The 15,074-nt window shown below is 35.6% G+C and overlaps 1 protein-coding gene across 1 annotated transcript in view; it reads right to left on the minus strand.

Annotated features, from left to right (window-relative positions):
* Positions 1-15,074, minus strand: part of LOC308700298 (teneurin-3) — a gene marked incomplete at its 5' end in the record, with an annotated part of 119,098 nt that overhangs the window by 35,229 nt on the left and 68,795 nt on the right. The window contains 7 exons of the mRNA XM_081381875.1: positions 2,770-2,889; positions 4,384-4,591; positions 4,733-4,879; positions 5,643-5,663; positions 6,056-6,082; positions 7,019-7,204; positions 10,884-11,084. Coding sequence (XP_081238001.1) covers positions 2,770-2,889; positions 4,384-4,591; positions 4,733-4,879; positions 5,643-5,663; positions 6,056-6,082; positions 7,019-7,204; positions 10,884-11,084 — 910 coding nt within the window. The remainder of the gene's footprint in view (positions 1-2,769; positions 2,890-4,383; positions 4,592-4,732; positions 4,880-5,642; positions 5,664-6,055; positions 6,083-7,018; positions 7,205-10,883; positions 11,085-15,074) is intronic.

The following is a 15,074-nucleotide window of genomic DNA, read 5'->3' on the forward strand; positions in this document are numbered from 1 at the left end:
GGTTGTCTAAATGTAGTGCGGACTGCTTATGAATCCAGACAAAGAATCAGGTCTGAGAACAGTTATGTCCTGTTGCACACACAGAAGAGGCTGTTTTTCTGGTGGCACATATACTTTTTATTTCTGTCACACACTGTACAATCTGCAAATTCAACAAAGACAACAATAAATTCGTTTTTTTTTTGTTTCACAGTGTTGAAATAGCTGGCAGTGTGATTTCTTCACGTCAAAAAGTGAAACGCTCTTTCAATAAACTCATATTACACATTTATCTGATACTGTATGGCAAGCACAGCGCCAGGATTTCAGTTTTAGATGGGCCAAACCAATTGTGGGTGGGCCTTAAATTAAAAACGTTATCAAATCACTGTTTAACCTAATAAAAATTGACTAACTAATATACTTTGATATTATTTGTGCTTACATAATAGAGATTTTAATAGCTTGGTGCTCTTTAAATATTTTGTTGCATTGTAAAAAGTTTCGGTGCATAGGATGGACCTATCCACGATCGCTCTCCTTGGTTCTGACCATAGAAGAGCGCTTTGGAATCTCCATTACGCATTAAGTTTTCAACAATATAGATCAACAACACTGCCTGACAGTTTCAATCAAATCCACGACCATAAGTGGCAATAGACCTGTTTGACGAACATTAATTTCTTTCGACTTCATTAACAACAGACTGAGCTTGGCTTATTATTAGGGCTGTAGCGATAAAAAAGGACAACATTTTCCCTCTTGGTTAAAACATGAATATTTTTCATAATCCCGCGATCAAGCTGACAATATAATAATTTGACACAAAATAAAATGTGATCTGAAATGTGAAAAAGTGAAATGAAATAAAATGTGACTCACAACTGTGCTTTGAACTTCACAAACTGGCTGAAAACCGTGCGATCATTTAGACACAAAACATAAAGCTCATGATTGCGAGCGACTCACGGACAATAGTGTCAATCAGTTCACCTGACTGTGGAGGAAACCTGCGATTTGTGACTCCTATATGATAAACATTAATATTTGTTAATGTATTTTAGCAAGCAGTTCTGTTAGTAGGAAAATCATGGTCTCTATATTGAGTCTTGAACAACGCACATGCTTGTCAACATGAGAAACATGAGATCAGGCACCTACAAGCTGTCACAAAGAACCGGCAAAAGTAATGATTATGAATATGTCAAATATAGCAAGGAGACATTTTAATTGTTCATTAATAAACAAGTGTTTTCTGTGTCACTGTCGGCTGCAGAGATGAAGTTGACGATGCTGTTTAACTTTATAACTGTAAACTCTCTTTACAAAAACATTGAGTGCACTGAAAATTAATCTCTTTTAAACATTGTCAAGTCGCGATCTCCCACGCGACATCCGAAAGCGCAGGCGCGGACATCCGCCTAAGATAAAAAGTTATCTCGCTGCTGTTCCTGAATTAACCGTAATCATAGTAATAGGCGCACACCCATTTTTTTTGCCGGCTGGCTTGACCGTGTATTTTCAAACCGCGGCTGGCTTGACCGCAGTCCGGTGACCCCGATCGCACCATACCTGCCTTCTGTTTCCATTATACGCCTTCCGTTTCCACTATACTCTCTCTCACACATATACATTATTCTCTTACATACACATATTTTTTCAGACATACATACATTTTCTTCTTACATACATTTATTATTTATAATATTAAATGTATACTTTGAATACATTTGCATAAGAGTAAAATGTATGTATTTAAAAGCAGAATGTATGTATGTGAGAGTAGAAATGTATGTATGTGAAAGGAGAATGTATGTGTGTGAGAGTAGAAGAATGAATTTTGTCTTGTTTGGCTCTTCATAAAAGAACAAAACAAAATTCACACATCACTTTTGGCCACTACTGTTTGGTGTGGTCAGTGCCACAATAGTGCTATTTAAGACCCTGCTTGCTGTGGACTGAAGGGCCAAAGTCATCACCAGTGCACTGCTGCATTTTTCCAGTCGCCAAAAAATGTCATTATTACTTTCATTACTGCAGTCAGAGCATTGATTTGTAGAGTGGGAGAGGTTATTACATTTCTTACATATTCAGTTACTTAAAGAATACCTTTATGATTAAGCCTGTATCGTTTATTTAACTCCCTGTCATCATATTATAATATACATAACATAATATACATATCTCATTATAATACATTAATATATATTTAAATTAATACATAAAATTAATACATTACATCTTTTTTTAACTAACTAGGTTAGGATACCTCTCCAGCACTCTTAAATATTTTAGGAGCATACTTTATGAATCACACTCATTCTTAAATCTAGGAAAAAGAGTAAAATGATGTCATTCTTAGAATTTTTACACACAAAGTGTAATCTGAATTAGGCTATATATGATATATGGATGTACAAATATTATATATATATATATATATATATATATATATATATATATATATATATATATATATAACATTTGTGGAGATGTGTATTATATTCTATTTTGTGTTTACAAAAAATATATGATCTGTAAATTGAACCTTGCTGGGTCATAAAATGACATTAGATCAAGTTGTAATGTGTTGCCTGTAAGTGACATTGTCTGTCTGTGATGATTTGACCTAACTTGCCTTGTGTGGGAAGCAGTGAAATGTAAATAGGAATTTGCATAAGACTATGCAAACTGGTTTCTCACTGACTATCTTAAGGATAGGTATTAGCATAATTATGTGTGTATACGTATGCGCTTGTCTGTGTCTGAGTACAACATATTTGTACGTACATGCCATCCTGTCTGGTGATGGTATAACCCTGCTGGGGGTAATGAAGAAGGGACACATTCACCCCAATCAGTGGAGTGCCGTCACTGGTCACCACCTGTCCGCGCACTACAGACACCAGGCTGTTAAATAAACACAAACACACGCGAAAAAAAAGACGTAAATGTGGTTCTGAAAGAAAGAAAAGGTAGTTTAACCATCGCATTGATTTTCAAGGTCAGCAGACTGCTTATTTTAAAAAAAGCAGCATTAATTTTTTTATATTCTATGTATAACATTTTTAGATTTTATATCTTAAATGTCCAGATCAACTATAAAATGTCTCAATCCACTGCACCTGACCTTCCACTGCCAGTCTGTTTTGATAATCTTAATAGATGTAATTACAGCACAAATTATTTTACCAAGCACCATTTAGTGTCTGACCTGCAATCTCGCATCTTTAGACTAATTGTGCGATAATTTCTCAGTGTGCGAACAAAAGGAACATCAGGGCAGATGGGCGGGATGAGAAGTTTCCTCATCAAGGCATAATCAAAAGCTTCATCAGCCAAATATTCTTAAGAGATTCTAACAAGTTTTTCTTAACTGGTCCTACTCTAAGGCAGTAAAGACAAGCAGCAATGTTCATATTGTTAACTTTGCCCGAAAACACCAAAGGGCATTGAACATATTCGCTCAAGAGTCCAAATTGAAGAGGTGCAAAGGTGAGGCGCTCAATTTTTTCACTGGAAAAAGTAATCATTTCTTAAAGTACACGGTGTGTTAGCTTTTCATACAAATCATACCAACGGTTGATGGCTTTTCTATCTGCAATATAAAAGCAGCAAAAAATTAGATAGGACAACATGGAGTCTTCAAAAGGGAAACTGAAGTTCTGAATTCCTATCAAAAAGAAAAAGCCTATTGTTTATTCCGTATGAGTTTGAGAGTCTTGCTCTATTTCCCCATGCTGTTAGATCTACAACCCCAAAACGTTACAAAAAAACACTTTAAGATTGTGGGAAATATTGTGAAACACATCAAACGGCATCACAATTACTTGCATAGCCAGAAGGACTTTCTATGCATATACATTTTAATATGTTACAGTACTGATAAATTAATTATCGGAATAAAAAATGTATGGGATAACAAGCCATGTGTCACAGTGAAAAGCTTTATATTATAAATTATATATAAAACAATTTGATGGTCAAAGTCATTTTTAAATAACGTTAATTTCCTAAATCATCTAAACTAGCCATTTTATGACATCATAAAATATGTTTTAACATTATTAAAAAGTAGCTTATCCCAAAAAAAAACAGCATTAGATTACCAGCCTAGTATAGAAATATTAAAGAGATAGTCCAGCCACAAATTATGATTCTGTCAACATTACCTCACCCTCATGCCATTCCAAATCTCTTTTGGAAAACAAAAGAAGATATTTTGAAAATATGTTTAAAGTATTTAATCCCTACGATTATTTGCACCAACATTGGGGTGCGAATAAAAAAACGTCTTTGTGGTAATATCCATTTTTGGGTGAAGTATCGCTTCAAGCCACATATTTATCAGTTTAGTTCACCAAACCTTGCTGAGCATTCTTCAGCTGTTCAAGAGCTCCTAACCTGTGGTTGAACGTGTTTTCCCCTGTTAGGGTATGGGTGCCCCCTGGAGCTACCAGAAAGCTGACGCGCTGATAGAAGCCCTGAGCGTCTGGAGTAGGTGAGCTGTGGTGTTGCATTGTGCTGGGATCTGGAGCCCCGCGGCAATATGTCAGACCCTGACAGGTGCTGTGAATGCAGCAGTCTGGGTCCATGCAGTCCACCAAGCCATCTAAAATAACAAGGGACTTTAGATAAACTATTCAGATGCTTTTAAAGTTATTTAGACTTTTCTAGTACAGATGTGTGTAAGTGGGAGCACCATCATAGTAAAACAATTATTTAGCACTCAACTTCGCCAACATTTTCTCACCTCCCTCATTGTCCTTGCCATCAGAGCAAAGGGTTTCCATAGCGACATCACACCCCACCCCTCTCCATCCCGACTGGCAGAGGCAATGCCATCCGTTCTGGTCCAGAATGCACCTGCCGTTGTTGTTACACAGCCCTGGACAGCTATCTACCGGGACAAATTCATCAGTTATACACACAGACCAACCAGCAGCCTAGGATGTGTCAAGGGGGTGAAGAACTCACCATAAAGAACTGCTTAAACATACAAGGGAAAACACGGTGAATGTGGCTTAGTCAGTCAAACGTTTGGCACTTGACATTTTAAAGACATCGAACAGGACTCAGGGACAGCTGTAATTTCACATGAAACAGCTGGACAAAATATCTGTTTTAGAAAATCATTTTTCCCCCCTTTTTTTCAGGAGAATAGATTAATAAATTCAGCGAAACACCAATTAGGAAAATGGTTTGAATGAAGTAAAAAAATTAAATAAGTCTCTGAGCAGCTTCTAAAGTTAAAAGAAAGTTCTTTTGAAAAATACTGTTAAATTATCACATCTAGCAGTGTCCATGTGAAGAAACAGCATGCTGAGCTGATCAGACAGTGTACAGAAGTGCTCCATCATATGGAAATTACAGAGGGAAATGCTAAACTAAAGGAGCTTAGCAGCTGCTAAATATTACATTAAGAGACAGTGAGATGTGCAACAATGGGGATTTGGGTAATGCGAACGTGTATATGTGCATGGACTGACTGATGGTTGTGTGTGTGTCTCTGTATGCCTGCATTTACACTGTATAAAACAGGAAACCTGAAACCGAACAGATGTGGAGACATTAATACACGGTACATAGACATAATGAAAGTCATGCTTGAGAGACAGAGGGGTCAGAGCCACATGCTCTCTTCAGGGCAGCATGACCTTTACCTCTATATCCTATCCAGTCTGCTATCATGAAGAGACATTCAGGGAAAAGAATTAAACATGGGGTGTTATACTGCGGTATGCAGTGATTTAGTGTCATTTCTTTAGACAGCCCAGGCAGCCTCCGCTGGTTTACACACACCTAATATGCTGCGGCTTACCCTCTCCTCAGTAAATATGACATTTCATGATATTTGCATTGTACTGTTGAAGAGCTTGATCAGAGAAAGGCACGGCAGCTTTAGAATTTTTCTTTTACTTTTTTTGACGAAGCAAGGTCTATGTCTGTGAATCTGCTTTTAGGTTTCATAAACATTTGTATTCAATTAAAATGCAATTAAAAAGGAACGTTTATATTTTTAATTTCACAGATCACATAGAAAGCAAACCATGGCAAATGAAAGAAAGCACTGTACCTTTTATTTTGCTGTCCAGAAAGTGTGCTAGAGTGATGCAATGAATGAACAAAAAAGTAATTATTAACACAATATTATTTTTTGTGCAATGTTAACAATGCAACTCATGTACATATTTATCCGATTGGCAACCTGTGAGCTCCCATAAGTGATTCATAAAATTTGTGCAACAGTGTATTGATGTGCTGTCAATGTGTTTGATTTGAAAATTCTCAAGTATTCCCTGAACAATTTTACATTTTCCAATATGCTGTGCATTTTCTCAAAATGTAATATGCTTTTGCCTTTTCAGTCAATTTTGTTTCCTGGATAAGGATGTTTCAAAATCATTTTGATTCAGATTTGTGAATCATTAAAAAGATATGGTTAAAATAAATATTTATATAAAAACATCAACCATCACCATGACTTGTGAGCTTTTACTCTACAAAATCTCTAACTAAGACCGACTAAGAAATATTTAGTCAATGAAATGACGAAACGTTTGAGAAGGCAAGACTTCTGTAATTATTTGATCAAAAATACAGTAAAAACTGTATTGTGAAATATCATTGCAATTTAAAATGAAATTTTAAAATGTAATATATTCCTGTGATGGCAAAGCTGAATTTTCAGCATTACTCCAGTCTTCAGTGTCACATGATCCTTCAGAAATCATTCTAATTTGCTGATTTTATGAAACATTTCTTATTATTATCCATGTTGAATTTTTTTTTTGGGGGGGGGGGGGGGGAATCAGGATTCTTTGATGAATGGAAGGATTTATTTCTGACCCCAAACGCTAGAATGGTATTGTATATTCACTATAGAAATCTAACCTTTTTTCCATGACTTTTACTGGCCTGTAAATTACAATTTTATCTGTGATATTTCCAATAGTTTGACTGTAGGAACCTTGAATAGGATAAGCTATTTTTAAAGCTAATCTAACTAAATACAAGGTTCACAACATTGTTAACTCACCGATATTGCAGTTTTCTCCTGTCCAACCTTGGTGACACTCACACTTCCCCTTTCGACACATGCCGTGCTCACCACAGTGAGCCTGACAATCCTCCTGTTCACACCCTGGCCCCGACCAGCCGTCCGCACATCGACACACACCTCCACCACACACACCGTGAGGACTGCAAGCCGTTGCACACATTTCTGAAACAAACAGCAGTGTGTTTTACATAAATACAGTTTATAAAACAACAATACAACGGAAACATTTTTTGTACAGTAACACATCTTGCATTAGTACATTTACATATCTTATGCCATTAAAATAATTATCATGGATGAAGAGTCAGATACTTGTACATTAGATTTAGATTTTCCTTGATGCATTTTAATGTGGGACGGACAATGAAACTTTAATCTGAATTGTTGCTTCTTAACATGAGCGCTCGTTGAAGTTAACTTAATGTTGTATTTTTGTTTAACACACATTTCAATTTCGTCCACAAAATAAGTTTGAGATCAAACATTAATTTGTGGATGCCTGCAGTACAATTGCGGTTCCCCTGTTGAAGACCCCTGATCTACATGTTGTCTCATCTACTTTGGCAAAACAAAGAAATTTCATCTCCTTCACAACAGCACCATGCTGAATTATAACTGCTATGACTGAATGCATCTTCGGCACTCTAATTCTCAATGCTGGATTTTATTTGATTGCTGGGGAACAAAATTGGCTGTAATCCTTTGATAGTTTTGTGTTAAAGCCAATGCACAATGGCTCTGAACTTGTCATCCTACAAGCTGTGACTGCTAACATTTCTGGAGCCCTCATGGGCATCCATCAACAAATACATGTACACACACACATTCACACAAGACTTAATGTCTTGTGCACATTTTCAAGGACAAATGACTCCTTAACAGAATTACACTGTGTTGCGTTTCTGTTATCATAACATTTAGTGCCTTTAAAAATGCCTTAATATAATTCACTCTATTTCATATTATTATCATATATTAATTATTAATATATATTTTTTTATTAATTTGAATTTAAAAATATGGCGTGGCTACATGCCAAAACCAGTTTATGGATGGTAAATTTAATAGATAATTACTTCCATAAGGCATAACCATATTCTGCAAGTGTCAGCAAATATTGTGCACTATTGTGTTATTCTAGAGAGACATCCCAAATTAGGAAGACTTGGTTCCATAGATGGTGCTACAACAACTTCATTACTCAGTTTATATTATACATTCAATTTACTGTCACCTTAAAATTTCCCAGTGGGCTGCAAACTATTAAACTAAATGAATTAACATGCACACAGTAGAATTACATCTGCATGTCTGTTTCCAGTCCAACAACGATCTGCATGTATTAAAACAACCTACAGGTCAAGACAAGACCGTAAGATTACATCTGTATGCGTCAGACAGCACGAGGCGTTTAAATTTTTAGTATGTATTTTCTGCATAAATTCATATAAATCAGGCATTGTCTACAATGAGCTAGATATTCAGCAATGGAAGTATTAAGCTTAGAGATCCATTTTTCAGACATGCTGCAACCAGACAGCAATGTGTAGGACCATCTAAATGCATCTGATGACAGGTAAAGAGAAGTTGAAACCTGGAATGCCCCTATCCACCTTAATTTCGAATAATCATTATGTTCTAATATCGATACAGTAAAGTGAAGTAAGATATGGGGAACCACTATTTCAAATGCGTTAACATTTTCAGTATGTATGTTCTCAATAAAATCATACAATTCAGGTAATGTCTGCCTTAAGTTAGAGATCCTGCCATTGGAAGAGAATAAGGCTCGAGGCTGAGACCAGGCAGCACTGTGCATCTAAACACCTCTGATGCTAGATAACAAGGGCAATTTAGACCTGGCTTTGCCCTATCCACCTTCATTTCAACTAATCATTATGTCCTTAGAACTCACCTCAACGACTCCTAAAAACAGGCAAATAACACAGCCCGGGGCAATTTTGATTTTATAAGGCCATAATCGAGCCAATTTATCACTGCAGAGAAATTACACTGGTGACTTTTCTCCACCGCTACCCAAGGCAACCTTTCAGGCAAGTTCAGAATTGGTCTTCCATAAAGCCATTTTTTTTTTGTCAAGCAACTTTTAGAGTGGGAAGAAAGTCCACTTGACAAATAAATGACGGCTAAAATCCGAAGTGAAACGTAGGTAAAGTCTCTCTGAAATGTTTGTCCAGGGGAGAAGATAAGTTCTTTATTCAATTGCAAGACCTTGGAGGGTCTGATTAGGTGGTGTCGGCTCTCTGGAATATTAAATTGCTTTAAAAGGGTGAAGGGGTGGTTGATTTTTTTCAATCTTTTTTTTTTTTTTACAGCGTTCTTTTTCCACACCAGTCGATGTAATCAATTTTTCATTAGCGGCAAGGTGTTTATCTGTTTTTAGCACTTCCAGGTTCCAGCGGGAGGCGGGTCGATCCACGCCACACACACGTTAATTAAAGTTTATTTAATTGAGGTGGAACAGTGGAGGTAATGAAGAGACAAAACCCCAACTGTGCAAGCAAGTGGACTCCCATTGCTCCCATGGCCAGAGCTGCAGCTAAAGTGGCCCGATGCTAAGCTCACCAAACACTCAAGAAGAAAGTAATGGCTTAGTTGCTTTACTACTTTACTAGAAGCTAAAAGTTCAAATAAAACATTTCTGTATAGCAGTATTGCTATATTTAATTGCTGATGAAAATCCTTGATAAAATCCAATAAAAAAGGATATGGAAGCATTACCAAAGTGGTATATGAATATAGAAGTAAACCAATATACACTTTAGATAGATTTTTTTTTTTTTATTGACTGATTAAATGCGACAGTTAAGACTAATATTTTTCCACAAAAATATTAAGCAGCACAACTGTTTTCAACACTGACAATGATAATGAATCTTTCTAGAGCAGCAAATCAGAATATTAGAATGATTTCTTAAGGATCATGTGAAACTGAAGACTGGAGTAATAATGCTAAATCCGCTTTACTGTCACAGGAATTAATTACATTTTAAAATATATTCAAATAGAAAACATCTATATTAAAATGTAATAATATTTCACAATATTATTTTTCTCACTGTACTTTAAAAAATGTACCCTTATTGAGCATAAGAGACTTCTTTCAAAAACATAAATCTTCAAACATTTAAACAGCAGTGTACAGTAAGTGTTAATCTAACTTTAGTTCACATATGAACAGAAGATTTATTTTCATACTGTAACAGTCGAGCACATTAAATTGAATCTGTGGTGATTTCTGTTTTGCTATAACACTTTTTGATAACTGCAGCACCACATTTATTGTTCTCTTCACATTTACATTTCACAAAATTCCCCTATTCCAAAACCACAGGTGCTTGTGATAGCATAATTCCCTAAACATTCTATGAAGAAACAGCCTGACAGCTGCATTTCTTTTTCTTTTCACCAATTACTTACAGGCATCAGCAAGGGACTGTAACATATGGAAGTTCTCGCAGCTTCTGTAAGATTAGCGTGCAGTGTATGCGTCATGGCCACAGGAAATGCTGACTTGATTGAAAGGTTACTCACAACAGGCTAATCAAACTAGAAACATAAACATTAGTGTTCCTAACAGCACCCGGTGTGGAGAGCATGTTAGAGCATAGACCCACAACCATTTCCTATAATAATGATTCAATTACCTACAGTGGGGTGCAAGAAATCTAAGACCACACTGAAAATTTCATTTTCAAATCTTATTTAAACTTGGAATTAAACAAAGTTTTGGAGTTTTCAAACAAATCTCCCAATCTCTAATCAAACCTTATTTAAAGTTATGACATGACTGATCACAAAATGAGTGAATCAGTGGTACCTGTAGAACAGTCAGGGCCAGTCCAGTTGGCATCACAGATGCAGGTGCTGGTCTCACTTTGGAATGAGCCATGGCCAGAGCAGTGTTCTGGACACAGAGAGAGTTGCGTCTCACAGTTCGATCCGGTCCAGCCTGAGGTACAGTGGCACTGACCATGGAGACAGGAGCCATGGCCCGAACAGGATGGCTCCACACAGTCCACTGTGGAAAATAATACTGTTTTTAGAATGAAGAATTACCTTTACATTTTTGCAATGACTTTTAAACAACAGTTCACAAAATAATGTTTAGTTGTTCAGCGGATGTATGAAATCAGTTACCCAGATCGTAACCACAGGTGTAGTCACATCACATTTTCAATATACACGTTTTTTATCTATTTATTTATCATTTAAAACCTGATAATTTCTTCTTGTGAAATGTCTTGCTTGAAAAATGCTATAATTCTTTAAAATACACTACCATTCAAAAGTCTGAGATGGGTGAGATTTATTTATTTATTTTTCTCAACAAGGCGGCATTTATTTAATAAAAAGTACAAATAGTCCATTAGAAAAAATGCTGTAATATTGTTTTCTATTTTAATATACAGTATTTTTAAATGTAATTTATTCCTGTGATGCATAATCTGAATTTTCAGCATCATTACTCCAGTCTTCAGTATCACATGATTCTTCAGAAATCATTGTAATATGCTGATTTGGTGCACAAGAAACATTTCTCATTATTCTCAATGTTGAAAACAGCTGTGCTGCTTAATATTTTTGTGGAAACCGTGATAATTTTTTCAGGATTCTTGGATGAATATTAGGTTCAGAAGAACAGCATTTCTTTGAAATAAACATTTTTGTAGCATTATAAATGTTAATATTTTACTGTCACTTTTGATCACTTTAATGCATCCTTACTGAATAATTAATAATTTCTTTTAAAAAATCTAACTGACCCCCAAACTTTTGAATGCTAGTGTATATTTTACTAATATTCAATGTATTATGTAATACATTTTTGAATGTTTTTCCCTTAAATAGTCCTTATGACAATGATATTACACTTGACCTTACCGTTTTCAGAAAGAAAGGTCTCTTTATTTCTTTGATAGTTTCAAGGACACACTCCAAAACCTCCTATTAATATTCAGTGATGCTTAGATGCCATTTTAGCTTCCTGCTGCTATTCAAGAAATCTCTTGAATTTGAAGTATTACCGTCATGTAATATAGAAACATAATGAGGGAACAATGTTTGCACAGTGGGAATATGTCTGATCCAGTAAAATGGCTTTATATTCATGCAGTTCTATGATCATGCAGTGCAATCATGGGACCACGTGATGCACATGAGAAGGAAGCAAATACCATGACAAATCCATCATCATGTTTTACAGTAGCAACAGACAATGTGTGTTGAAGGTATAATTTGGCTTTTCCCAAGCATAAACCCATGAAGATATAGAAAACAGGCTGAACGATGTCTCATCTGATCACATTAGTGTCTCTGGTCTATTGCTCGAGGGTCCAGATTTTGTACTCTGTAAATAAATTACAGCCATAGGACGTGTGATGTACAGTTCTTGTTGAGACTTGGACAGATGTACTAATATGATTCAACACTACTATCTGAGGTTGCAATTTTGGAGAATTTAACAGCTATCTTGTCTGTGTGTGAAGTTGCAACACTGTTCCTCATTGCTTGAGTTTGAAAATTTGGTAATCAATCTCATGTTGTTCCAAATCTTTTTGAAGAATGTTTTAACTGTTTTTGTGCATATAATAAAAGTCAGTGGCATCTAAAATGGCACACTGACTTTCATTGCATGGACAGAAAAACAGAGACATTTTTCAAAATATCTTTGATGTTTATGGAAGTAAAATAATGTCAAATGTTTTTGAAACAAAAAGCCTGTTGAATTGCACTACTTGAAAAAAAAATAGGCATTGCATTAACCATGCTTGCATTTGAATGCATTGTATTTTTAGGGCTTGCATTTTTATGGGCTGAAATTCAACATGGTTGAATATTTAAGCTGTGAATATTTCAATTAAAAACATTTCAAACACATTTTCATTATTAAAAATTCAATAATCCATATTCACCTTTCATATTTCACTTCCAAAATATTCAAACTGTTTAAAAATGCAACCTATAATATTCAACAGGCAATTTTCGGTCCATTTTATTTCGCTTTGCAAAATTCGCTTCCACAAATTCAGTGGTTCAAATTCGACAGTAAATTCAACGGAACTGCAGGAAAAGCAATAGATTACCGAGATACTCTCCATCTGCTGTTAGTCAACCTCACCAGCAGGGGGTGCAAAAGCGCTTGTTGTTGACGAAGACAGAGCAACAGTTAGAGCAAGCCATTCATTCATAAAACTCATTTAACAGCAATGCAAGTGTATTTGTGATTATTATGACGGCGGTTTTATGTTAAATTCAGTGTCTTCACGGTTACTTTCCCTATGTAGCCTACAAGCATCTTTCTCTACCGTGAACAAGATTATAATGTTATTCCCCGATGCGGATATAGATCAATATTACATTTTTGAGGTTGACATATATTTCTCTTGGTTGTTTAGTTGCCTTAACTTTATATTGTGGCGATGTGCTGCATGCAAGCTATAGGGTTTCCCTCAATACTTAAGGATTCCCCAGCTGGACATATAAAACGCTTAATGTATAGCTTAATGGACTAATTACAGTGATATAAAAGACCAAACTCGCAGGCAAGCAGATTGACTCAGAATAACGCGCAAAGTTTAATGCTGAGCGTTTCCCCAGTGATAGACTGGCATTGACGTTGGACATTCGCACATTTAGGGACCGTCTCTAAAGTGTATACTACTTTGGTATACACGTTTCTAACTTCAATAGCATTTGAATAGAACGACTTACAGTCATAAAACCAACTGTAAAGTGTTCATGTAGTGTCAGGCATAATGCGCACCCTTTGGATTTTTGATATTTATTCAAATAAGTTAAAGTTTGCTATTGAAGTTAGAAACGTGTATGCCAATGTTTTATGCAACTTTTGAGACGGTCCCTAAATGTGCGAATGTCCAATGTCAAGCCAATTTTACATTTATTAGGCTACATTTAGTCATTTATTTAGCAGACGCTTTTATCCAAAGCGATTTACAGTTAAACTAACAATAGGAGGACAACAATATGCAAGTGCTATGACTCTTCCCAGTTTAAGCTAATGCAATACACGTATGCATAGCCTATACTAATATATATATATATATATATATATATATATATATATATATATATATATATATATATATATATATATATATATATACTGTAGAGAGAGAGAGAGAAAAAAGAGAAGGGAAAGTGTTAGTATTGATCAAGTGTTGATTTTATGCCAGTATATCACGAAACGCTCAGCATGAAACTTTGCGCGTTACGTTCATATTCTTAGTCCATCTAGCCTATATAGTAGCCTATAGCCTACATCCCCAATAAGGTGCGAGTTTGGTCTTTTATATCACTATTAGTCCATAAACTACGTTAAGCGTTTTGTCCCGACAGAAGGGGAATCCTCGAGTGTGAGGTATTGAGGGAAACCGATTATAATCCTGTTCATGTAGAGAAAGCTGATGACATGATACACAGGGAAAGTAACAATGAAGTTATTGAATGAAACATAAACACAGCTTTTGTCTTTATCATCTTTTCCGCATATATACTGACACAGCTCATTTTCATTTTATGAATGAATGGCTTGCTCTAACTGTTGCTCTGTCTTCGTCAACAACAAGCGCTTTTGCACCCCCTGCTGGTGAGGTTGACTAACAGCAGATGGAGAGTATCTCGGTAATCTATTGCTTTTCCTGCAGTTCCGTTGAATTTACTGTCGAATTTGAACCACTGAATTTGTGGAAGCGAATTTTGCAAAGCGAAATAAAATGGACCGAAAATTGCCTGTTGAATATTATAGGTTGTATTTTTAAACAGTTTGAATATTTTGGAGGTGAAATATGAAAGGTGAATATGGATTATTGAATTTTTAATAATGAAAATGTGTTTGAAATGTTTTTAATTGAAATATTCACAGCTTAAATATTCAACCATGTTGAACTTCAGCCCATAAAAATGCAAGCCCTAAAAATACAATGCATTAAAATGCAAGCATGGTTAATGCAATGCCTTTTTTTTTTCAAGTAGTGCAATTCAACAGGCT

This window comes from Scardinius erythrophthalmus (genome assembly GCF_964197995.2).
Source record: "Scardinius erythrophthalmus genome assembly, chromosome: 13".
In the NCBI taxonomy this organism is placed as follows: Eukaryota; Metazoa; Chordata; class Actinopteri; order Cypriniformes; family Leuciscidae; genus Scardinius; species Scardinius erythrophthalmus.